This window comes from Oryctolagus cuniculus, chromosome 15 (assembly GCF_051225735.1).
Source record: "Oryctolagus cuniculus isolate XC-2025 breed Fujian yellow rabbit chromosome 15, ASM5122573v1, whole genome shotgun sequence".
In the NCBI taxonomy this organism is placed as follows: Eukaryota; Metazoa; Chordata; class Mammalia; order Lagomorpha; family Leporidae; genus Oryctolagus; species Oryctolagus cuniculus.
Window position 1 is genome coordinate 8,571,074 of NC_142881.1, and position 26,986 is coordinate 8,598,059.

Sequence of the window (26,986 nt, forward strand, 5' to 3'; positions counted from 1 at the left end):
GAAACGCCCAGCGGTCAGCACCAGGGGGCTCTTCTTTAGGGTACTGTGTTCTGGGACCAGATGCAGGAAAGGACTGAATTCAAGTGCAGATGTCCATTTAATCTTCCTATTTTCAGTTTCGTGCCTTATTTCTTCCCTTCTCTGGGACCAGCATTTCCAAGTATGCAGCCTCACTGCTACTATTTCTGGAAACACCACACATCGCATTTCCTGCACGGATACGGGAAAGGTGGTGCCTAAGCCAGATGGGGGTAGGAACTAGAGACTGTTTCTCACACAGACATTGCACAGCCCCATTCTCAGCTCTCCTCACTACTGCTGCCCCAGAAAGCGGATCTCCCAGACCTAACTAAGCCTATCCAAGTGGGATGGGGCAGACCACGGAGACGGTCACTCCTCCCGGGCCACTCCACTCTGCTCAGTTCCTCCACTCCTCCACCCTCTCTCCTTCCATCTTCATACACAGAGGTTACACATGTTTGCCACTTTCACAAAGATGGTTTGAGTGCTTCTTGTTCTCTGTTTTGGGGCAAGCTGAGAGGAGATATGTCACACTTCAAATGGAAGGTGTAGTTTCATTTTAGAAGTCAATGCCCCTTTCTCTAAAGGCGAGCCTTCTGTGAATCTTTACTTCTGCTAGCAGCAGATGACTAATAAACTATTCACAGACCAATAAATGACCAAGCTTAACTTTTGATTTCAACTAAAACCACCTACTCTAAATAGTTATAAATGTCAAATCTATTATGCATATAATTTTTTTTTAAATTTTTTGACAGGCAGAGTGGACAGTGAGAGAGAGACAGAGAGAAAGGTCTTCCTTTGCCATTGGTTCACCCTCCAATGGCCGCTGCGGCCGGCGCACAGCGCTGATCCGAAGGCAGGAGCCAGGTGCTTATCCCGGTCTCCCATGGGGTGCAGGACCCAAGCACTTGGGCCATCCTCCACTGCACTCTCTGGCCACAGCAGAGAGCTGGCCTGGAAGAGGGGCAACCAGGACAGAATCCGGCGCCCCGACCAGGACTAGAACCCGGTGTGCCGGTGCCGCAAGGCAGAGGATTAGCCTAGTGAACTGCGGCTTTGGCCGTATTATGTGTATAATTAATTCTTCAAAGTGTAAGCTTGAGGTTTTGTAGAAAACAGTATTATAGATGATAGAATAAAACGTGAATTTAGGATTCGCAAAGGTTCTGAAAGTGAAAAGATATATTAGGCTTTCTAAACATGGTAAAGAGGATATGAGGTGGACTTGATACACAAACAGTCCTAACAGGGATGTAATATAAGATAATATTTACATAAATTGAAAGCATGTTGGCAATTATGGAATACCATTATATAATGAGTCAAATCATTTGTTCTAGCTTAAACTAATTACCACATGTAACTTACTCCAGTCCTTTTTGGATTTATTCATAGGCTAGGCCTAGGGCTAGAATAGAGATTAAAATTCATGCTATGGTGAGCATTAAGAATTAGGTTATCTGCTTGAGATGCTCATGGCAGGAGAAGTAGGAGGCAATTTCCAAGTCAAATAATAATATAAGGGCCACAAGGAAGAAATTTATGGAAAATGGTAGGCAGGCAGATCCCATGGGGTCAAAACCACATTCACAGACTTAATCCTTCTGTGTGAATGCCTAGTTGTGGTGGTTAGAATGCAATTCAAGATGTGCTGAAGATATACTAGCTATTAGGGTTAGAATTAGGTTGACTATTATCAGGTTAAAACCAAAGCTGACTGATTGGAAGTCAACTGTACTGATTTGTCAAAAGTACGTGAAATACATGCATTTTAAATGCAATCAAAATGAAAAAACTAAACACCAAGTTCTCTCATTGACTTGCTGCTAATGACCTTTCACTCCCTTTCCTTCTGTGGTTTGCCATCCTTCCTTTCTCCCATTCTACCTCCCCAATCCAAGTCCTCAGTAGTCTAGGAGATCAGAAGCCACGTACCCAATCTGTCTAAAGACTCTCCTACTCACCCAAACCAACCCCTTTCACCGACGTCTCTTTTCAGAGGATCTCTACTTTCTTTCCTCCCATTTTCAAAAGAATAAAATGCTCTGTCAACACCCTAACTTTCTCTTTTTTACTCTCTAGCCTCCCTGTGCTCCCTCCAGTGTCATCGAGTGGTGCACTGTACACATGGCACACTCCTCCCCACTGACTCCGGCCATGTGCTTCTCTCACCTTTTCCGCCAGTGGTAAAGGATTTGGGAGTCTATCTGTCCTCTAACTAAAGAGTCTCTGCACCCACAATGGCTCCACTACTTCTGAGCTCTTCCATAAGAATGTGAAATTCTGAGTCCAGGAAGCAGCATTTGAGACACCAATGGGATACCTCCACAGCCTATCAGAGTGCCTGGTTTGAGTCTGGCTCCACTTTTAACCCAGCTTCCTGTTAATGCCCACCATAGGAAGGCATCATATGATGGCAACAAGTACTTGGGTCCCTGCCACCCACATGGGAGACCTGGATCGAGTTCCTGGCTCTTGGCCTTGATCTGGCCCAGTCCTGGCTATTATAAACATTTTGAGGAATGAGCTAGCTAATGGAAAACCCTTCTCTCTGCCTGTAAAATAAAATGAAAATAAATAAACATTTTAAAAGAAGAATAGCTGGATGTTACTCCTTGGGCTTCTCTAAGGTTGCACTCCCCTTTATCTATCAGTGGTGTAAGTGCACCTGTAATTTTATAAAGCCCTTTAAAGACAGCCATGCTCATTCATTTCATGATCCAGAGGCACCCATAGCACCTGCTGCATACAGCAGGCATCTACTGAACATTTGCCAAACAAGTTAACCCAATACCTTCAACTGCTCCTGCCCCCAAACTGTAAATTTCTCACTTTCCACAAGCTGAGGCCAAATCCTTTTCATTACTTATAGATTTCATATGGAATAATATAAGGTAAAAAGTTAAAAATTAACTAAAATCTTGCTGGAGGTTACCAGCATATGTGCTGCAGTAGCAGCTACATATGGGTCAAGGGAGAAGGCTGGAACCAGTTTGTGTAGAGGGAATAAAGTTTTATATCCTCCTGTGAGTAACAGTTACACGAGAGTTCATCTTAAAATAATTCATTAAGTCATAAGTTTATTTTGTGCAATTTTCTGTGACTGTTTTCTAATATGATTTAAATGTATCAGTCTAATTGTAAAGGGGTAATAGAAACTGCCAACTTACCAAAACAGAACTCAGCCTTTGGCCTTAGCTTAGTTGCATCGCTAACCTAAGAAGAAAAAGAGAGATGAGTTACTCCTTCCTATGCTACTATAATCAATCTCAAATACTGTACAAACTCCCACATTTAGTTTCCTAATAATCACACATGTAGCATAGAGATCTCATATTAAACTTCAAAGGCAACTGATAAAGAATAGCAGATTAAATACAGGATCTATGTCTCAATTTTTAGAAACTTAAGAAAAACAATACTTCCATGTTTTCTTTAAGCAAACTTGTTCTTTCTTCAAAAGAAGTGTGAAGAGGATGAAAGTAAACCTTAGGCTTTATGGCACATATTAAGAACTTTTAGTTTAACACAACCCCCAATGCCCTCAATGAATACAGAAACTATAAATTCTCTCAAATTGCCTATTTCTCAGTTAGCTGTGAACTGCAAGTGAAAATGGTGGTGGGCAAAGAGAAGACTGTGTATAAAATTCATAATCAAGAAAGCACAAGCTATGAAGGAAATCAAAATGGTATCTAATCTCCTCTTGAAAAGGAAATACCTTAGGATAATGAGGCCACTGTATTAAATACAACACATGGCTCATCCTAGAAGGCGAAGCAACTAACCAACTTCGTTGTTGCCATCCCTATAATTGAAGTAGTTCTCGAAAGCCCATTCACGTTACTGTCATGCTGTTGTCCAGTGACAGAACTACAACTGAAGCATCTGCTGTGTACCTTCACAAGGAATCCTATATCTGGGGTTCCTGAATGATCTCAGCTACAAATTCACAACTGAATCACACTGAAGTTTGCTTCAGGAATAAATTCTGAGAAAAAACATGATATGTCTAAAGTAGAGTCCAAACTGCAATTCAAACTCCAGTGAGCTATAGGAGAGACAAAAGCTAACAGAACTACACAGAAGAATGATTCATTAAGATTTATTTATTTATTTCAGGGCCAGCACCGTGGCACAGTAGGTTAATCCTCGACCTGCAGTGCCGGCCTCCCATATGGGCGCTGGTTCTAGTCCTGGCTGCTCCACTTCCAAGCCAGCTCTCTTATGGCCTGGGAAAGTAATAAAAGATGGCCCAAGTGCTTGGGCCCCTGCACCTGCGTGGGAGACTAGAAAGAAGCTCCTGGCTTCAGACTGGCACAGCTCCGGCCATCTGGGGAGTGAACCAGAGAAAGGAAGACCTTTCTGTCTCTTCCTCTCACTGTCTTGTAACTCTACCTCTCAAATAAATAAATAAAATCTTAAAAAAAAAAAAAAAAGATTTATTTATTTATTTGAAAGTCAGAGTTACACAGAGAGAAGAAGCCAGAGAGAGAGAGAGAGATCGATCTTCCATCCACTGGTTCACTCCCCAAATGACCTCAATAGCTGGGGCTGGGCCAGCCCGAAGCCAGGAATCAGGAGTTTCTTCCGGATCTTGGGAGCAGGGTCCCAAGCACTTGGGCTGTTCTCTGCTGCTTTCTCAGGTGCATTAGCAGGGAGCTGGGTAGGATGTGGAGCAGCCAGGAATCCATATGCGATGCCAGCAGCAGGCGGCAACTTTACCTGCTACACCAGAGTGCGGGCCCCATAATTACATTTTAAAAGGAGAGCAATGGAGCAGGGGAAAGGGGCTGGCTGGTCAGTCATCCTGCCTGTTTCACTAAGTTAACATGCTTTCTTTCAAACTCTCAACTTCAAAAAGACCAATATTTAACTGAACAGATATAGGCAGATGGGTAATCTCTCTATCAATTGCTTGTTCTAATAAAATAGGCCATCCCACATCACTGTGTTCAAAGTTCTACTTGTACTATAGGCAATCAAGCAAAATGGGAGTCCAAAGTTTATTTTACAATGGAATTATGCGCTTCCTAATAATACTCTCTAGAGAACTGAAGCTGAAAGCTATCTAACACATTTTTAAAATGTCTTAATTTATGTACTCTTGAGGTACATACTTAAACAATATCTATCGTTTGTAAAATTACATAATTTGACTTTTAACAGAAAATATTTTCTTTTAAATATGCAATCTTCACTGTTCAGGGACTAATTTTTGGGAAGGACTCAACGATAATAACAATTATAATACTAATAACAAAGTATTTTATGCATAAAAGAAAGTATCATCTTCTACACAGAGGCACATCTGTAGTAGACTCTATTGAAGTAATCTACTTTTGTCAGTCAACCCCAAGATATACACAATCATGTACACATATAAATAACATTGTATTATTTTCTGCATTGTATACTTAAAGTTATCACAAATTTTCATTGCTTTTATGTAAAACATAACAAAACCCACAAGCTAGCAGCTTAATGTCTCAGTTTCCAAAGCACTAATAAAACAAGGCAAAAAGCTACCTGATCAATACAAAATTTTGGAAAATAAAAGAAAAATAGCATTGCAAGAATGCCAGGAAAAAAAATGGTGGAAACAAAGTAAAAAGAGGGAAAAATCATCCTTTCAACATGAAGATGGTTCACATTTCCCTCAAAATAAAACAAAGAAACAAAATGTGAAAGGCAATGGGATTCAGAAGTTAGAAAAAGTCTAAATGAACACAATACGGACTTAGAAAAGTCTTCTCCAGAATTTCTTAAGACAGAGTCTAGTCCTTAACTGATGTATCCCTTTTCTGTTATTCACACATCTAATTATAAAAGAAAATGCTCATTTGTCATATACCTTATAGAAAACTAGAAGTGAGGCATCTGAAAGTTCCCAACACAAAGAAATGACAAATGGTCAAGGAAAGGAAAATGTGAATTAGCTTGATTTGATCCCTATACATTGCAACTAAGAATTCTCACACTGCACCCAATAAATATGTACAATTATCATGGACCAACTTTTGTAAAGTTCATGTTGACTTCTGCAACTTGCCACGTGCTGTAAATTAAATTCACACACATCTTACCAGTATAAAGAACTTCCTATGCATAATAATCAGATGCTATTTTCACGATAGGAACCTGAACTCCCTCTCCTTTTCAAAGAGATTTTAATTCATACATGAACATAAAACAATGTAAAAAGACTACCTTTGAAATGTAGGTAAGTTTAATGGCTCCAACACGTGATGATCCAGAGGGTAGGTTCTGGAAATAAATTATTAATAAACAATTACAATCCAATATTATAAATTTATTTCATTATATAGTAGTCTATGATACTAAAACATTTAAGAAATTATGTTTTTAAATGTCACCTTTTACAAATCAACTTTTTTCAGTGCAAGCATTTACTAGTTCTGAAATTGTCAATAACTTGGATAACAAAACTGAACTTTACTCCATTAAAATACATTCTATAACTAAAATGTTATTTTTATTATTGTAGATAAACTAATATTCATCTTCTTGAGCTTAAAAAGCTTTAAACCAGATCAGATTTTGTTCCTGAAAGCAATACTGTACTGAGTATTCCTATATAAATGGCTGAAAGATAAAGAATATTCAGAATGCCCAGTTTTTATGGACTAGTATGAATGCTGTCAGTTCCACTGGAAAAACTATGTCTCAAAATCTGTTACTTGACAATGAACAAGAAATAATTCATTAATATGACATTTAAGACAAAAATAAAAAGCCATTTGTTATTTATGCATTCCTGAACTCATTATGTCAAATACTTTTCTAAGTCTCTTCAAATTCACTTCCTAGTACATCTGCTTAATTATTTAATTCTCCACCACCACCAGTCTCCTCAACAAAACACAAAAAGCCCCAAAGTGATCCCTAGAATGCACTGGATGGATTCTAAACTAATAGAGACAAGGAAGGCAGCACACTAAGAGGAGGAGGCAGCTCCTCAGGAGCAGGGCTGTGACCAGTGTCACTGCAGTTCTGCACCCCAACATAAGCAGTGAGGTGCAGTCACATGAAACTCACTTCTCAGTAATGCAAAAGCTGCATACTGAAATTTCAAATTATCCGACCTAACAATCTTAGCAATACGTAGTACTAAAGTCTTAATAAACAGGTACTGTCCTGACTTTAACAGATCAGCAGCTGCACCAGAAAGCACATGTGAAGACACAGAAAAGTCCAGGAACTCAAATAGCAAACGTTTTACTACTTTTTTTATCTGAAATGTCATACACTTAAAAGTGACATAAAGTTGGTATTAACAGCTAATATAGCCGGCGCCGTGGCTCACTAGGCTAATCCTCCACCTTGCGGCGCCGGCACACCGGGTTCTAGTCCCGGTTGGGGCGCCGGATTCTGTCCCGGTTGCCCCTCTTCCAGGCCAGCTCTCTGCTATGGCCAGGGAGTGCAGTGGAGGATGGCCCAGGTGCTTGGGCCCTGCACCCCATGGGAGACCAGGAAAAGCACCTGGCTCCTGGCTCCTGCCAGGATCAGCGCGGTGCGCCGGCTGCAGCGGCGGCCATTGGAGGGTGAACCAACGGCAAAAGGAAGACCTTTCTCTCTCTGTCTCTCTCTCACTGTCCACTCTGCCTGACAAAAAAAAAAAAAAAAAAAAAAAAAAAAACAGCTAATACACCAGTTGGCAGAATCAAGACTATAAAAGATTCTTATAAACTAGAAAATGAAGATAGAAGCAGTAAGAAAAAAAACTGGAAAAAAAGGTTTAAAAGTTTCACCTATATCTAGAAAAACCAACGTACTAATTATAGTAGACAGGTCTGGCTTGAAAAAAGTTCATGTGAAAAAGACCACAAACTTCAGCAGTAACCTCTGTGCTATGGCCTAAGGAAACGACTCTCCAAACACGTTCTCTGGATGTCTGTGCCACACTACACACTGAGCACTGGAATACCGGCTTCCACATCTCTAGGCCAAACTTCCTAGTAAATTTCAAATGATACTATTTCCATGAAAATGTCAACTCCCCCTGCTAGCTATAATTAATATATTCTAAGCTTATAATTTCATTCAGTGTAACAAATATATTCTACTTTTTACATTTAGTTCTCTTAAGTGGGAAGGACTGATAATAGGAGGAATTATGAGAACAATCTATTATATATGAAAATAGAAAAATAGCCAAATAAGGAGTTTTTAAAAAAATTCAGGAGAAATCATATATAAGTGAACAGTATGTGAAGAGGGAGTACAAAAGCAGAATAGCGCAATGGCTCCTGAGAACAGGAACTGGAACCTAGTGTGTGGTAACTAAGGGAATCAGGAAGAACTAAGCAGTCTCTACCTTGGGAAACCAGAGTTTGTGAGGGGACTGTGTCCAAATAAAGACAGTCGTTAAAAAGAGGAATATGACTTTTTATTTATTTTTGAAAGGCAGTGTGACAGAGAGAGGAGGAGAGGCAGAGACAAAGATATCTTCCATCCACTTGTTCACTTCCCAAACGCCCACAAAAGCCAGGGCTGGGCCAGACCAAGGCCCAGAGCCTGGAACTTCAAGCAAGTCTCCAAATAATGAGGCCATAACCCACTGCTTTCCCAGGCACATTAGCCAGGAGGTAAAGCAGAAGCAGAAAAGCCAGCACTCAGATACAAGATGTAGGCATCACAAGTGGTAGCTTAACTTGCTGTGCCACATGCTGGACCCTATTCATTTATTTTTAAAAGTAAACATGAATTTTGGTTTCTGCAGACCTGTTGTTTCTCTCACTGACTCTGGACAAATAAACACAGGTAATAATCATGTAGTGGCACAGCTAGGTGGTTACCACCCAGGAAAGTTGGTCACACCCAGAGACAAGGCAGTAAAACAGGCTCTCAACGAGCTCTACAAGGGCAGCGAGAGTAGACAGTTCCTACAAGACAAGTCTCATACAAATTATCCTCCAAAAGTTGAAAGGTTATCTGTGAATAATGGACTAAACATATTTTATAGAGAATCAGAGGCAAAAGTAGGATTGATGGGTAGAAAACATAAGGAACTAGATTTTGGCTCACAGAAAAAAATTACAACTGAAGTGGTCCCAAATACAAGAAATACTTCTTAGTAATGTGTAGTTCAAATAAGAACCAAAATAAAGCCCAGAGATAGATGAGTTACTTACATGAAGTGGGGGATGAATTAATACTAAGGTTTCTTATAATTCCAATTCCATTTAAACATATATATAGCATACACGATCTTATCTAACCTAGTGAAGAATACTGGACTAGTTAGCAGAGGATCTACTTCCTGCTCTGTGAGACATGATGGAACCTCCTACAAGTCCATGCTCTTCCATCGCTCACCTGCACAAACACACCAGACAGAAGTCTGCTAGTGCTTTACATACACATCTCCATTTTCAACTTTTTTTAACCAATTTTTATTTGAAATAAAGTTTCACAAGTAGATGAAGTTTAAAAATACTTGACATGTGATCTCTAATCTTAGGTCCATCAAAGATCATAAAACTAGGATTCTGGCTTTTAATTCATGACATTTATTCCAGTGATTTGCAAGACAAAAAAAAAAAAAAGGCAAGAGCACTCAGTTCATGGATGTCCTCACAATGACACTCAAGTCTAACAAGATGAAAAACCTACACACTTACATGTGCAAAAGTATCAAGTAGTTCATCAAAACCTAACAGTCTGTATCCTAAATATAGTATCAAATCCAAATGAGTTAAGAATTTTCTATCAGAGATAGCATTTCCCTCTCAATAAGCGAAAAATACACATCCAGACATGAGTGTTTATCAAAACCCAGTTTCACCTTCCAAAATTCAAAGACACTGGGATTGGGAACCAGGGCAAGGGGAATACAGCCAGAGGAAGTAAATCTAAATATACAAGTACATGGTTTAAGAAGACAATCCTAAAACTTGTATAGTATATCAAACACTTTAACAAATAAAACTCTCATATGCTCTTGAAAGGTAACCTTCAGAGTTTACAAACCTGTGGATTATCCATGTACCATACAAAGCTATCTTCTCTGGTATCCAGTATGAAGTACCTTCGAAGAAATTTCCCACTGTTTTCATTTTCTTCAATGTCGAGAAAACCACAGATGCGATTCTGACGATCCACATAAGGCATCTCTGGGCTTGAACATTACACTGTAAAATACAAACATCACTAGTAAGCTCCCTATGAAGAAGCACAGTGCTCCTCAGTGAACCTTAAGATCAAGTCTGCACTATGGTACAGTGTGTTCCTCTTCCCAACATTAGGTGGAGCGAGTTAACATGAATTCACACCAATTTGAAGAATGAGCGAGAATCACTTTTGAAATTAGGTTTATAATGAGTAACTATTCACTGAGACAGGGACAAAGGGGAGCTACTCACCTCAGGTGAACAATTTACTTTCTCCCTAACATAAACCCAGTCAGGTTAGATATCCAAATTTCAATTTCTTCACTTACCAATCAAGGTAATCTTTCAGACTGCTTCAGAATAATCCACAAAATAACAACTAATGATTACTGATCACTTCCTGTATGCTAGTTTCTGTGCAAGCTCTTCTCTATGCAAAATCTCATTTAATCTTCACAACACCCTGTGAGAAGGCATCACTGCCCGCATTTCCCAGATGAGGAATGTAGCACTGAGAAAGAAGTGACTCACCAAGATTACAGAACTAGCAAGGAAAGAATTAAAACGTGAACGCAGATTCGAGAGTTCAAATCTTAAGGTCTGTCTCTCTAAAACCCTTTGAACTATTAAAACTGAAGTAAACAGAATAAATTAAGCTAACATAATGGAAAGAGATATGATGTACCTTCTGAGAGAAGACACATCATCTATGAAGTGAACATATAAAAATACTTTTATCTAAATCTGATCAAGTTACTAGATTTCCCCTACATCCAACTACCAATTTATAGCTAACACAGAACACAGAGGCCAATATTAAACTACACCACAGGACTCAATCAGCAAAGGCTGTGGGAAATAAAAGAACAACCCAGTTTCTTCAGCCAACAAATTAGTATAGGAGAAAAAAATACCAACTTACATGGTATTGCCATGATAGACATAGACCAAGTGAAGAGAATTGAAAGCCCAGAAATAAATCCATATACCCATGGCCAACTGATTTTCAATAGGGTATTAACACCATTCAATGGGGAAAGGAATGAGGTACTAATAGATGTTATAATCTGAACAAGCCTCAAAAATATGCCAACTGGAAAAAGCCAGTAACAAGTCAAACACTGTATGACCCTATTTATATGAAAGATGTAGAATAGATAAATCCAGAAAAACAGAAATTAAGACTGGTGTTTGCCAGGAGAGGGTGAAATAGGGAATGACTACTTAATAGATATGGATGAGGAAATGTGGTTGCACAACATCGTGAATATATTAAATGCCACCAAATTCTATATATTAGAATGGCTAATAATGGCTAACCAGCTAATTTCACTTCAATTTAAACAAAATTAACCTAGAGGATACTTTACTGTTACTTACTATGCAGTTTCTACAGTGACAATATTTATCTCGGTTCTTAGTTTCTTAGTTTGAAACAGCAGACCAGATAAATTATCTACTTGCAAAGATTCGGTCTTGGAATGGTCACTCTGGGAGAAGTCAGATGCACCACAGGAAAGAAGTCTAACTGCCTCGAGACTGCCATGTTGTATAAACGCAGCCAGTCCCATGGAGAAGCAGTGTGGAGAGGGGCGATCAGCCCACATCCACCTACCTATCCCAGCCATCTAGCAGAGGAGTGAACAGCTACCTCAACCATGAAGTCCAAGCAAGTCTTCAGACGGCTCTGGCCCTGCTGCTGCCAGACTACAACTGCACAAGAGATCCCCGAAGGGCACTACCTAGATAGGTTCTACCCAGATGGGCCCAGCCAATTCAGTAAATAGTAAGCAAAGTAATAGTAAGTAAGTAAACTGCTGCCACACACACACACACACACACACACACATTTTGAAGCACATACCACATAAATACAATACCAAGTATTGCTTATCTGAAATGATTGGAAACAGAAGTGTTTCAACTTTTGGAGTTTTTCCTATTTTAGAATATCTGCATAGGCTTTACTGGCTGAGCATCCCTAATCCAAAATTCTGAAATCTGATATTTTTAACTCACTTTTGACCAAAGAAACATATCTGAGCTCAAAAAGTTTTTGAAATCAGAGTATTTCAGACTTTGAATTTTTGGGGTTAAGAATACTGAAACTGGGGCCTGCACTGTGGCACAGTAGGTTAAAGACCTGGCCTGCAGTGCAGCCATCCCATATGGGCGCTGGTTTGAGTCCCAGCTGCTCCACTTCCAATCCAGTTCCCTACTAATGCACCTGAGAAAGCATTAGGGGATGGCCCAAGCTCATGGGCCCCTGCACCCAGAGAAGGCTTCTGGCTCCTGGCTTCAGATCACCCAGCTTCAGCTGCTGCTGCCACTTGGAGAGTGAACCAGTGGATGGAAGACCTCTCTCTGTAACTTTTTCAAATAAATAAAATAAATCTTAAAAAAAAAAATTAAACTATATAAAGTACTCATGGAATTTTATAAACATTATTTTTTGGTTTAATACTAGAGATATATATACTATATATATACATACTATAGATATAGTATATATATATACTAGCTATTCAAAAATTAAAACATATTTTTAAGTAAATCACAGATAAAAGATATTATATATAATACATATAATATATATTATATATACTATATATTATATATACTATATATAGTATATATACTAGCTATTCAAAAATTAAAACATTTTTAAGTAAATCACAGATGAAAGAAATCAAGAGAGAAATTAGAAAGCAGGGTTAACTGATAAAAAATTTTAAAAAGTCAACATTTGGAGCCACAGTTGTGGCAGTTAGTTAAGCTGTCATCTGAGACACGAACATCCCTATGACAGCTGGTTCAAGTCCTGGCTGCTCCACCTCTGATCCAATCTGGCTTCTTGCTGATATATGGAAAAGCAATGGAACATAGCCCAAGTACCTGGGCCCCTGCCTCCCACATGGAGACCTAGATAGAGTTCTAGGTTCCTGCCTTTGGCCTGGCCCAGCCCTGGTCATTGCAGCCATTTGGGGAGTGAACCAGTAGATGGAAGATCGATCTATATTTCTCTGTCTCTCTCCTTCTCCCCTCTGCCTTTCTTCAACTGTACCTTTCAAATAAATAATTTTTTTAAAAGTCAAAATTTTTAGATGCAGCCAAAGAAATTTTTACAAGGAAATTTATAGCTCTGAAACGCTCTTATTAGCAAGGCAGGTCTAAAATCAATGATGTAAATCTTCTCCTTAAAAAACTAGAAAAAGGGGACTGGTGTTGCGCTGTAATGGGTAAAGCCGTTGCCTGTGCCACTGGCATCCCATATGGCACCAATTCCTGTCCTGGTGCTCCATTTCCCATTCAACTCCCTGCTAATGTGCTTGAGAAAGCAACAGAAGACGGCCCAAGTACTTGGATTCCTGGACCCACATAGGAGACCAGGAAGAAGCTCCTGGCCTCGGACCAGCCCAGCTCCATCTGCTGCGGCCATTTGGGGAGAGAACCAGCAGAAGATCAATCTCTCTCCTTCCTCTTTCTCTGCAACTCTGCCTTTCAGGTAAATAAACCTTGAAAAAAAAAAAAAAGCTAGAAAAAGAAAAGTAAACCTAAAGTCGGAATAAATATTAGGAAAGAATTTAATGAAATAGAAAACAAAGTTAGCCAAAGTCAAAAGCTACATCAAAAAGATCAACAAAATTGATGTATCTATAGCTATGTGGACAATATAAAAGAAAGAAGACAAATTATCAATACTTGGAATTACAGAAAGGATATCACTGGACATCCTACAGTGGATAATAATACAGGGCTTATTAGCATTGTGGCATAGTAGGTTAAGACTCTGTCTGACGCTGGCATCATGCCATACAAGCGCCTATTCAAGTTTGGGCTGCTCCATTTTTGATCCAACTCCCTGCTAATGTGCCTGGGAAAGAAGTGGAAGATTGGTCCAAGTATTTGGTCCTCCGCCACCACATGGGAGACCCAGATGAAGCTCCTGGCTTCAGCCTGGCCAGTGCTGGCTGTTACAGCCATCTGGGGAGTAACCAGCAGATGAAGATTGATCTCCCTCTCTCTCTAGCTCTGAGTTTCAAAATAAATAAGAATAGGGGATGGTGCTGTGGCGTAGCAGGTAAAGCCTCCACCTACAGTACCAGCATCCCATATGGGAGCCAGTTCAAGTCCTGGCTGCTCTACTTCCAATCTAGCTCTCTGCTATGGCCTGGGAAAGCAGTAGAAGATGGCCCATGTCCTTGGGCCCCTGCACCCACTGGGAGACCTGGAAAAAGCTCCTGGCTCCAGGCTTTGCATCAGCACAGCTCTGGCTGTTTTGGCCATCTGGGGAGTGAACCAGCAGGCGGAAGAATTCTCTCTCTGCCTCTCCTTCTCTCTCTGTGTATATCTAACTTTCAAATAAATAAATAAATCTTAAAAAAAAAAGTAAGAATAATATAGGGGCCGGTTCTGTGGTATAGTGGGCTAAGCCTCCACCTGCAACATCGGCATCCCATATGGGCACTGGTTCTAGTCCTGACTGTTCCTCTTCTGATCCAGCTCTCTGCTGTGGCCTCGGAGAATAGCAGAAGATGGCCCAAGTGCTTGGGCCCCCGCACCTGCGTGGGAGACCTATAAGAAGCTCTTGGCTCCTGGTTTCAGATCAGCCCAGCTCCAGCCATTGCTGCCATTTGGGGAGTAAACCAGCCAATGGAAGATCTTTCTCTGTCTCTCCCTCTGTCTATAACTCTACCTCTCAAGTAAATAAATAAAATCTTTAAAACTCCTTAAAAATATATATCTTTAAAAAAGTATAATATAAAAAACTATGCAGCTGGCGCCACAGCTCACTAGGCTAATCCACCACCTGCGGTGCCGGCACCCCGGGTTCTAGTCCCAGTTGGGGCGCCAGATTCTGTCCCAGTTGTTCCTCTTCCAGTCCAGCTCTCTGCTGTGGCCTGTGAAGGCAGTGGAGGATGGCCCAAATGCTTGGACCCTGCACCCACATGGGAGACCAGGAAGAAGCACCTGGCTTCTGGCTTCAGATCGGTGCAATGCGCTGGCCGCGACCGGCCACAACACGCCTGCCGTAGCGGCCACTTGGGGGTGAACCAATGGAAAAAGGAAGACCCCTCTCTCTCTCTCTCTCTCTCTCTCACTAACTCTGCCTGTCAAATTAAAAAAAAAAAAAAAGAAAAGAAAAGAAAAGAAAAAAGAAACAAAAACTATGCAAACAAATTTGATAACAGAGAGGAAAGGGACAAATTCTTTGAAAAAACTCACATGATAAGAAAATCTGAATTGCCCTGTATATTCTAAAGCAGTGGAATTCATCACTAAAACCTTCCCAAAATGAAAAGTGCAGTCCAAAAATTTTCATATGTAAACTGCATTCATCACTTAAGGAAAAGAAATAATAAACCCTCTGAGTAAATAAGAGAGCAGTTTCTAACATGTTTAATGAGACAAACACTACCCAAACACCAAAGTCTACCAAAAGTATTACCAAAAAAAAAAAAAAAAATACAGGCCGGCGCCGCGGCTCACTAGGCTAATCCTCCGCCTAGCGGCGCCGGCACACCGGGTTCTAGTCCCGGTCGGGGCGCCGGATTCTGTCCCGGTTGCCCCTCTTCCAGGCCAGCCCTCTGCTGTGGCCAGGGAGTGCAGTGGAGGATGGCCCAGGTGCTTGGGCCCTGCACCCCATGGGAGACCAGGAAAAGCACCTGGCTCCTGGCTCCTGCCATCGGATCAGCGCGGTGCGCCGGCCGCAGCGCGCCGGCCGCGGCGGCCATTGGAGGGTGAACCAACGGCAAAGGAAGACCTTTCTCTCTGTCTCTCTCTCTCACTGTCCACTCTGCCTGTCAAAAAAAAAAAAAAAAAAAAAAAAAAAAAAAAAAAAAAAAAAATACAATACAATACCCCTTATAAACAAAGAAAGGAAAGTTCCTAACAGAATGTTATCAAATTAAATCCACAGTATATCACTGATTAATAATTATCCCAATGGGGCTGGCATTGTGACTAGTGGGTTAAACCACCACCTGCAACACTGGCATCCTATATGGGTACCAGTTCATGTACTGGCTGCTCTACTTTCTTTCTTCTTTTTTTTTTAAAAAGATGTATTTTATTTGAAAGGCAGAGTTACAGGTAAAGAGGGAGAGAGGGAGAGAGGGGGAGAGAGGGGGAGAGAGGGGGAGAGAGGGGGAGAGAGGGGGAGAGGGAGGGAGGGAGGGAAGGAGAGAGAGGGAGGGAAGGAGAGAGAGAGAGGGAGGGAGGGAGGGGGAGAAGGAGAGGTCTGCCATCTACTTGTTCACTCCCTAGATGGCTGCAATGGCCAGAGCCATGCAGATCTGAAGCCAGGAGCTTCTTCTGGGTCTCCCATGTGGGTGCAGGGGCCCAAGGACTTGAGCCATCTTCTACTGCTTTCCCAGGCTGTAGCAGAAAGCTAGATTTGAAGTGGAGCAGCCGGGACTTGAACCAGTGCCAATATGGGATGCCGGCACTGTAGGCAGTGGCTTTACCTGCTATGCCTCAGCGCCAGCCCCTGTTCCACTTCCAATCCAGCTCCCTGCTAATGTGCCTAGGAAAGCAGCAGAAGATGGCACAAGAAAATAGAGGAGAAAGTTTTTACAACTATGTGGGTACACGGAAATTTCGTAGGTGAGACACAAAAAGCCTGAATCATGTAATGATTGATATGTATCAACTTAATCAGAATGAAAAACTTCTCTTCTTCGAAAGACACCATTAAGAAACAAAAAGACAAGGCACAAAATGGGAGAAAATATTGAACACACATGTATCTACCAAAAGCCTAAAATACAAGAATAGCAGGTAATTATTTCAATTCGATAATAATTCAAACAGCCAAACAGGAAAATGGGTAAAAAGCTTGAACAGGTAAACTGACAAAGAAGATATGAAAATAGTGAAACGCACACACAAAAAAGATACTCATCATCATTAGTCAGGAAAGTATTGCAAATACAAAAACACGAGTAGAAGAGCTAAAATCAACAAAAGCACCTAGCAATACTAAATGCTGTCGGGGATGTGAAACAAATGACTACTACACATTGCTGGTAGGAAGGTAAAATGGTATACCAACTTTGAAAAACAGAAACAATTTGGGCAGTGTCTAACAAAGTTAAACGTACCCTTACAATACAACCCAGAAATCCCAAATGAATTGAAGGCTTATACTCACACAAAATTCTGCATGCAGATGTTTACAGAGGCATTATTCACAACTGACAAGAAAAAAGCAACCCCAATTCCCTTCAACTGCTGAATGAGTAAACAAACTGTGATACAACCAATACAATGCACTACTACTTGGCAACACAAAGGAATGAAATATTCATATACACAACAACACAGAAAATATCTCATATGTATTTTGCAAAGTGAAAGGAACCAAACCAAAAAGGATACAGAGGGACAGAGAACAGATAGACCAGCAAAGGGAGAAAGGAACTGACATAATTCTAGAGGTAAAAGAGCTGTGATGTACCTTGATTATGGTGGGATAAACCTGTCCTATGATTTATTCCATTCCTGGTGTTTACCCAAGAAAAATGTAAATACATATGCACAAAAAGACTAACTGATTAATGTTTACAGTAACTCTATTCCTAAACCCCAAACTATAAACAATCCAAAACTCCATCAACAAGTGAACAGATGAATTAAATGTGGTGTATCTATCCACTGGATTATATACATCACATCTCTACAGTAAAAGGAATTACTAACACATGCAACTATATGAATGAATCTCAAAATCATACTAAGTGAAAAAAAGACAAACATCAAAGGCCATTTACTGAATGACTGCGTGTCTATAAAGTTATAAAAACTGCAAACCAGTTTATAGGAACAGAATGTAGATCAGCAGCTGCACGGGGCTGCAGGTGGAGGAAAGGAGGACAACTAGCTTTTGGTTTTGTTTTTTAAGATTTATTTATTTATATGAAAGGCAGAGTTACAGAGAGGCAGAGGCAGAGAGAGAGGTCTTCCATCCACCAGTTCATCCCCCAAATGGCTGCAATGGCTGGAACTGGAACAATTGAAGCCAGGAGCCAGGAGCTTCCTCCAGGTCTTCCACGCGGGTGCAGAGGCCCAGCAGAGAGCTGGATTGGAAGTGCTACAGCCAGCACCCATATGGATGCTGACACTGCAAGTGGTGGCTTTACCTGCTATGCCACAGCACCAGCTCCAGGACAACTAGTTTCTTCAAAATTAAATTGAAAAGCAGTAGGAGTAAGAAACTGGAGAGGAATCTATAAATTAAGAAAGAATTTACTAGGGCCAGCACCATGGCTCACTTGGCTAATCCTCTGCCTGCAGCGCCAGCATCGAATATGGGCACAGGGTTCTAGTTCCAGCTGCTCCTCTTCCAGTTCAGCTCTCTGCTTTGGCCCGGAAAGGCAGTGGAGGATGGCCCAAGTGCTTGGGCACCTGCACCCATGTGGGAGACCAGGAGGAAGCACCTGGCTCCTGGCCTCAGATCGGTGCAGCGCCAGCGGTAGCGGCCATTTGGGGGGTGAACCAACAGAAGGAAGACCTCTCTCTCCCTCTCTCACTGTCGAACTCTGTCAAATAAAAACAAAAAAACAAAAAAACAAAAAAAACAAAAAAAAAAAAAAAAGAAAAAGAAAAAAGAAAGAATTTATTGGCATTGTGGCATAATGGGTTAAGCTGCTGCCTGAGACAATGCTGGCATCCCATATGGGTACCAGTTATGTCCTGCCTGCTCTACTTCAGAACCAGCTCCCTGCTAATGTGCCTGGGAAAGCAGTGGAAAATGGCCCAAGTACTTGGGCCCCTGCACCTTTACAGGAGACCCAGATAAAGCTCCTGGCTCCTGGCTATGGCCTTGCCCAGCCCCAACCATTGTGGCCATTTGGCAAGTGAATTAGCAGATGGAAGATCTGTCTCTCCTCCTTCTGCAATTCTGCCTCCCAAATAAATAAATAAACCATTAAAAAAAATTTTTAAAAGACATCTGGACCAATCACACATGTGGACCTTATTTAAATCCTGTGTTTTGTTTTGTTTTTTTAAAGAAAGAAAATGACATATTTAAGAAAACTGGAAATTTGAATACTGTCTGATGTTATTAAGGAAATATATATTTTTGGTGTAATAATGGTATTGTAGTTCTTAAAAGAAAAAGAGTCATTATTCAGAGATATTTATTAATAAAGATAAAATGCTATCTGGAATTTGCCTCAAAATAATTTGGGAAGAGAGAATGAATGGAGGAAACTTGGCCCAGGTTGACAGCTTTTGGGGCTAAATGACAGGTACCTAAGGTCACAGTTAAACTGTTCCGTCTACTTCTGTGGATACTGACAATGCGCTGAAAGTTAAAATAATCTATGCCATATAGAGATACCATTTTTCATCTATCAAACTGGTAAAAACTCATAAGTTTGACAACTTACTACACTGGTGAGGTGTTAAGAATATAAGAACTCTTTCACACTGCTGGTAAGAATGTAAAAGGGTAAAACCCTACTGAGGTGAATTTGGCAGCATTCAGCAAAATCATATTTGCATCTGTCCTGGAATCCAGCATGCCTACTTGGTACAATAATGTGAAACTAGTTTAGTATATGAAAAGACTATGTATATTACAGGATAATGCAAATACATTGATACTATTGATAGTTAACATAAAATTAAGATATAAAACATTTATTACTAGGAACCACGATTTTCACAGCAAAAGAGATACAAACACAAACAAAAGGAAAAACTCTGTAGAGTGCATCCACAAACTAGAAATACTATGAACACATCATTACCTTTGGAATGACAGGACCAGAAAATCATCAATTTGAAATCCGAAAATAATCCCTGATTTCAGCAAGCATCTTCAGTGAACACTAAAGCCATTACATGAAATAGTAGGGAACAGAATATTCATACAGTCTCAATATATCACCCAATAGTTTTCTTACTAATTACCAAAAAGAAAACGTACCTGTATTGCAATTCTAGAGCCCCCACCTTTATCAATGCATTAGTGTCTAATGAATCTAGAAATCAGGTACTAGTGGATACCACTTGTCTGTAAAAAGACCATATATTATACGATTCCACCGATATGAAATCCAGAATGGGCAAGTCCCCAGAGACACAGAGTAGATTAGTGGTTGCCTAGGTACAAGGGGACAGGAGGGAAATGAGGAGATGTTTAGATAGAGGGTCTCTATTTGGGATGGTAAAAAATATTCTGAAAACAATTGTGGTGATAACAGCGCAACTGAGAATACTCCTATCCACAGAACAGCTGTGGATATGAAATTGAACTATATGTTTTAAATTGGTGAGGGACAGGGTCGAGTGGGCAGGATGCCTCTTTGGGATACCTGCATTCCATACTGGAGTGCCTACCCTGGAGATCCACACTTCTGCTGATGTATCCCCTGGGAGGCAGCAAGCGATGGTTCCATTACCTGGGTCCCTGCCACAAACACAGGAGACCTGATTAGGGTTTCAGGCTCCTGGCTTTGGCAGAGCCCAGCCCCAGCTGTTGCAAGCAGTTGGGGAATGAACAGAAAGTAAGTGTGTGTGTGTGTGTGTGTGTGTGTGTGATAGAGAGAGGGAGAGAGGGAGAGAGGGAGAGAGGGAGAGAGGGAGGGAGGGAGGGAGGGAGGGACACTCTACCTTTCAAACAAGTAAAAATAAGTAAAACTTCTAAAAAATAAATGGGTGAATTACATGGTACAGATTATTTCTTAAGCTTCTTTCAGAAAGGAAATGTGGAGCCTGGCATTGTGGCAAAGCAGGTTAAGCTGCTGCCTGCAATGCCAGCATACCATACAGAAGCCAATTTACAATCCAGCTCCCTACAAATGTGCCTGGGAAAGCAGCAGAAGATGGCCCAAGAGGTTGGGCCCTTGTACCCACCTGGGAGACCCAGATAAAGCTCCTGTCTCCTGGCTTCCACTTATCCCAGCCCCAGCCATTGCGGCCATCTGGGGAGTGAACCAGCATGTGTAAGACCTCTCTCTAACTCTGCCTTTCAAATAAATAAAATAAATCTTTAAGAAAAGAAAAGGGCCAGCGCCACAGCTCAGTAGGCTAATCCTCCGCCTTGCAGCGCCAGCACACCAAGTTCTAGTCCCGGTCAGGGTGCCGGATTCTGTCCCGGTTGCCTCTCTTCCAGGCCAGCTCTTTGCTATGGTCAGGGAGTACAGTGGAGGATGGCCCAAGTCCTTGGGCCCTGCACCCCATGGGAGACCAGGAGAAGCACCTGGCTCCTGCCTTCAGATAGGCGGGGTGCACCGGCCGCAGCGCGACAGCTGCGGCAGCCATTGGAGGGTGAACCAACGGCAAAGGAAGACCTTTCTCTCTGTCTCTCTCTCTCACTGTCCACTCTGCCTGTCAAAAATTAAAAAAAAAAAAGAAAAAAGAAAAGAAAAAGAAATACTATTGTCTTTCACTCTAAAGTACATCAGAAACCTTAAGGAACGCTTCACCCTGCAGATCACTGAAAGCAAACATGACTCAAGGGTGTAGTCTATGGAACTCTCTTCTGTATATCATCAGGCTGGTGAGGTCATGCATTCTCACAGGTCTAAACACTGAAGACTTCAAAATTGCTATTTCTAGCCCCAAACACTCCACTGAAAACCACTCACCTTACCATCTCCTGCTCTACAGGTCTACTTTTCTAACAGACATCTGAGACATATCAGTAAATGGTCATTCCCTCTTCCAATGTTCAGTCCAAACACCTTGGATGCCTACGCTTAAGTCTTATATTTGTCTCCATGTGCAAATCCTGTTGGCTCATCTTCAAAATATATGCAGAATCCCACCGCTTTGCACTACTCGCTGCCACTCTGGTCCTAGCAACCATCACCCCTCACCTAAATTACTGTAGGACATCCTTGTTTTGACCCCTTCCCCACCTCAACCTATTTCAACATGGCAGTCAGTCATCCCATTAAAACATATATTCAAGGGTCGGCACTGTGGTATAGAGGGTAAAGCCACCACCTGCGACACCAGCATCCCATGTGGGAGCTGGTTTGGGATCTGGCTGCTCCATTTCCAATTTAGCTCCCTACTAAATGTACCCCAGAAAGCAGCAGAAGATGGCCCAAGTCCTTGGGCCTCTGAACCCATGTGGGAGATCCGGAAGAAACTCTTGACTCCTGCCTTCGGCCTGGCTCAGCCCTGGCCATTCTGGCCATTTGGGGAATGAGCCAGCAGATGAAGATCAAGTTATCTCTGTCTCTTCCTCTGTGTAACTCTTTCAAATAAATACAAATCTTTAAATATATATATATATATTCAAGTGTTCATTCTAAAAACACACATATTATGACTTGCAAGCACTGCTCTAAATCTTTAAATGTCGTTATGCCCTTTGTAACAACAACTACAAGTGTCAGGGCCACTGATGTCCACCACTAGGAAACCAAACTGGCATTCTGCTGAGATCTGCAGGAGACTCCCTGCTGCACAGAAGTGGATGTGAAATTTTCTGTGGTTAAACCTTCTCCAACCTACACACCCACCTGCCTGTTCCTGCCCTGCAAGGTGAGACCTCGTCAGGGTCACAGGCTTCACTGTTATCTGTTAACAAGATATCTGCTGAAACCAGTAGCCCATGTAATGTCCCTATGCACATTCTGATTCCCCAGCTGGACCCTCCTCCCCGCACCGATCATTGGATCATCTATGTATCAGAACTTTTTCAGAGCTCCCCCAGATACTTCTAATATTGAGCCAAGGTTGAGAAGCACTCAGAGTATCTCACTCGAAGTAAAAACCAAAGCCCTTAAAAAGACACACAGGCCTCACCTCCCCTACTGTCCCATCCCAACCCCCACCCCTACTCACCTGACAAGCTCCCAGCTCAGGGCCTTCTAACTCAAAGGTCACTTTCTTCAGTGACGTCTTCTCTAGAATTATCTAAAACTGCAAGTCCTACAAACTGTCTGCCACTTCCTATCTCTCTGCCCTGCTTCACTCTTCTTAGCATGCACCACTATCGAGCGAATACTACTCATCTGCCTGTTTCTCGTTTGTTTCCCGAGAGATTTTGTTGCTGTTGTTATTTACTGTTGTTTTTCCAATGCCTAAAACAGTGGCTGGCACAGGGAAGTCACTCAAAAACTATCTGTTTAATGAAGTATTAGGTAACCCATAATTACTGCATCACATGTTAATATTCAAGTTTCCAGACAGAAAGCTGCTTTCTCCTCATGAGACAAGAAATCACTTAGCAGGTGACTGGTTTGTCTAGATGATGAAAGGAAGAAAGTTCAAACCTCGTATTTCTGTTTGCATTTATATTCTTAGTCAAGCTAGTGTGAAGTAACAACAGATAAAGCTCTATTACTAAAATTCTCCTCCAAAAAGTTTAAATTCCGCTTTACTCATGCTCTAAGGTGTATTAGATCTTATAAATCAGTCATAAATAAACATATTCACAGCTAACTTTTTTTTTTTTTTTTTTGACAGGCAGAGTGGACAGTGAAAGAGAGAGACAGAGAGAAAGGTCTTCCTTTGCCGTTGGTTCACTCTCCAATGGCCGCCGCGGCGCGCTGATCCGATGGCAGGAGCCAGGAGCCAGGTGCTTCTCCTGGTCTCCCATGGGGTGCAGGGCCCAAGCACCTGGGCCATCCTCCACTGCACTCCCGGGCCACAGCAGAGAGCTGGCCTGGAAGAGGGGCAACCGGGACAGAATCCGGCGCCCTGACCGGGACTAGAACCTGGTGTGCCGGCGCCGCTAGGCGGAGGATTAGCCTAGTGAGCTGCGGCGCCGGCCCACAGCTAACATTTCATCAGTCAGGAACCAGGAAGTAATCCAAAAATAAAAGTTGTAAGGAAAGAGAAATACAGAAAGAAAATTAAATTCTACATGGAGCCATCAAGAACTTCAGGGCCACAGGACTTCGTTGTTATGTTAATAAGATGCCTGGTGGAACCAGTATCCCTACTACCCCAGAATCACTGACAGACAAAAAGCTGACCAGGGGTTGATTTCAGCGCGAGCACGCACGCGCGCACACACACACACACACACACACACACCCCTCAGGGCTCTGGCAACCTAACCACCACCTTACCAGCCTTCCACTCTATATAAGCAGCTATCAGAAGAGAAGGAAAGAATTAGAATTCTTATAAGTCTTCAGAGAGAACACAAGAAAAGCAAAAGTGGTTTTCACTCAGAACAGTGGCAAGGCCCTCTGGGAGAAATCACTCACCGAAATCAGAAGTGCTGACAAGGAGAGACTGGACAGCTCAGTGTCTACTGGTGCAGTGGACTGAGTGACTGGCTTGTGACTACCTGAACAAACGGACAAAGAGAACTGACCAGAAATGGCAGGGCACAAAAACAAGGCCAAACTTCAGCAGCCGGCATGCCAGCAGTTGCCATTCATGGACGTGAGTTTCCAGCGTGCTGACTGGAAACTGCACCAGTACCTACACTAATGCTCTTGCTGTAGTCAAAAATGTGGCCGCAAAGAGAAGATATCCACCACTACTCACCCCCATACACACTCCCAGGAACCAGGGTCTGGACTGAAGGCTCAGGAGGACCAGGCAGGGGGGTGTGTAGGTTGGAAAAGTTTAGCCACAGAAAACTTCCCATCTGTAACTGTGAGCAGGGAGTGTCCCTGCAGATCTCCCCAAAAAGGCCGGCTTGGCTGCCGATCAGTGCACATCAATGGCCTGCTGCTGCTACTCAAGAGAGGGCTAAGAAAGACTGGCCGATTCGCATTTCTCTTCTGACTAACCTCTGTCCAAGTGCATCTCTGAAGAGGGGGATGAAAAAAGCATGTGTCCCAGGAGCACCCCACACTCTCCCTAGCCTTCCAGATCTGGGGTAAGGGAGGAAAGGCGCTTTAAACTGAACATGAGATTGAAGGTTTAAACCGGAATAGATGAGGCTAGAGCTTCCAATAGCAGTAAATGATAGAAAAACCACCTATAATGTCACAAGGCAGGGGTCGGGAAAGAGAAGATCCTACAAAGCCCAGCTGACAGCAGTGAACGGTGAGAATCAAGACTGTCTTTATGTTGTTGCCACCAACTCACGCTGCTCAATAACCTGCCAGCATCTCAAGGGCATTACCACCCTTGGTGATAGGAGCACCTGCCCACCTGCCACCTGCCCACCTGCGGAGGAAATCCTCCTGGGGGACTCCTGTACTGGGGAAGATGCTGCATCAGAAACCCCGGGGATGCCTCCAGTTCTCCTGTCTGTGACTGTCCTTGCTTCCAGAAGAAAGTAAACTCAATCCAAGATGTAGAGATCTTGAGCCATAAAAGGCCAGGCCACTTAAAGAGGTAAAACCACAACTATTGCAGAATAAGGGACCCATCTAGCAAGCAACATCTTACTCTAAGTAAAACTTCCTTGATCTTTTTAAAAAAATACTCTCTCATATTCAATAGAAATTCCAGTTCAAAGGAAGCTTGCTTATAAATTCCCCCCAAACACTATCTTCCGGAATCAAAGCAATTCAACTAGTCAAATGACATACTAAAATAAACAGCAAACATATAGTTGCTTAAATATCTTACAGGAATTACAAAGTCATATTCTTTACTACACAGCACCCACAAGGAAATAATATTAGGTTTAAAAAGTTTAACATTACTCATTCAGTATAACAAAGTCCTACTATAGCAAGTATCAACAGAAAATTTTATTTTTATAGAAAAATATTCCATAATTTCCATTTTTCTACAAATAAGCATTACAGACAAGCACCTAAAGCAATCAAGTCTCTGCACCAAGAGCTCCTTTCAGATACCATGTCAGTAAGTTTCCAAACGCTGTGTACTCAGCAATGGTCCAAAGACCTAAAATTAAGCTTTAACATTTACCTTAGTGAAGCCATTTTATTTTAACACTGCAGATCTGAAATGAGATTTTAAAAAACCTTGACACTTTATGCTTTAATATTACCAAAAGTAAGCTGCTCAGCAAATGAGAAAGTAATTCTTTATATATATCACCTCTGCTCACAGCTGGAAGCAAATGCGGGAGTTGCCACCTGTATAGTACTTGGAATCTTCTCCCCAGTAAGAGTATAACTACTGTCACATCTGAAGAATTAGATTCTCTGCAGAAAACTATCTTTCTCCCTTTTTAAATGACAGTTAAACAGAACAAGAACAACCAACTTCAAACATAGTCAATGTCAAAGTCTAACTTAAATTATGCTAATAAATGACTTAAGATTTCATTTTGAATTAATGTATTATTACAGTCAAGATAACTGTGGGATCTGCAGTAAGACTAATAATAGTAAAAGCTTTCAGACTTAAGTCAAAAAGTCACTTATTAAAAAGCTTCATTAAATGTTTTGGAAGGAAAGATCTCTATAAAAAATGTAAAATTGATCTCTCTTTCCCAAGGATCTTCCCAGAAGTGTCAGTATCATCATAACCCAAATGTTATCAAACAGCAGTCCAGTACCGCCCAGTGACTTCTTAAAGAAAGAACCAAACGCTATTCTTAACCACTCTAAACATTTCTAAAAAGGTCCTTCCGGCTTGTGAACTCATGGCAGTCTCCTCACAATTGTGCACTTTTCCTGTCCTGCTGTCTCTCCCTGTCTATGACAAACCCAAACTTACACAGGGTCTCCTATCTAGCCACATGGCTAAAACTGGGAACAAAGATACAAGTCCGCTCCTGGCCCGCCTCCCCAAAGCAACAATAAAAATACTAATTAACAAGATAAAGCGAGCTAGGAAGTGAAGGCAGGTAGATCGATCACATCTTTAATATCAGGAAAGTTAGCCACCGCTTATCCCACAGTACAAACTCACAGCCAAATGATGCCAAGTAAACTCAAGAGACAGCTGTCACTGACCACCGTAGGACCCGCGCGCCA

The 26,986-nt window shown here is 41.7% G+C and overlaps 1 protein-coding gene across 7 annotated transcripts in view; it reads right to left on the reverse strand.

The window, feature by feature from the left end:
- The window catches only part of PLEKHA1 (pleckstrin homology domain containing A1), a 63,000-nt gene that overhangs the window by 34,660 nt on the left and 1,354 nt on the right, over positions 1-26,986 (reverse strand). For all 7 annotated transcript variants that reach the window (XM_008270614.5, XM_008270616.5, XM_089313880.1 and 4 more), the window contains exons 2-4: positions 10,018-10,178; positions 6,235-6,291; positions 3,195-3,240 (exon numbers count right to left, since the gene is read on the reverse strand). In XM_008270614.5, the coding sequence (XP_008268836.2) occupies positions 3,195-3,240; positions 6,235-6,291; positions 10,018-10,158 (244 nt within the window). In that variant the 5' untranslated portion in view covers positions 10,159-10,178. The remainder of the gene's footprint in view (positions 1-3,194; positions 3,241-6,234; positions 6,292-10,017; positions 10,179-26,986) is intronic.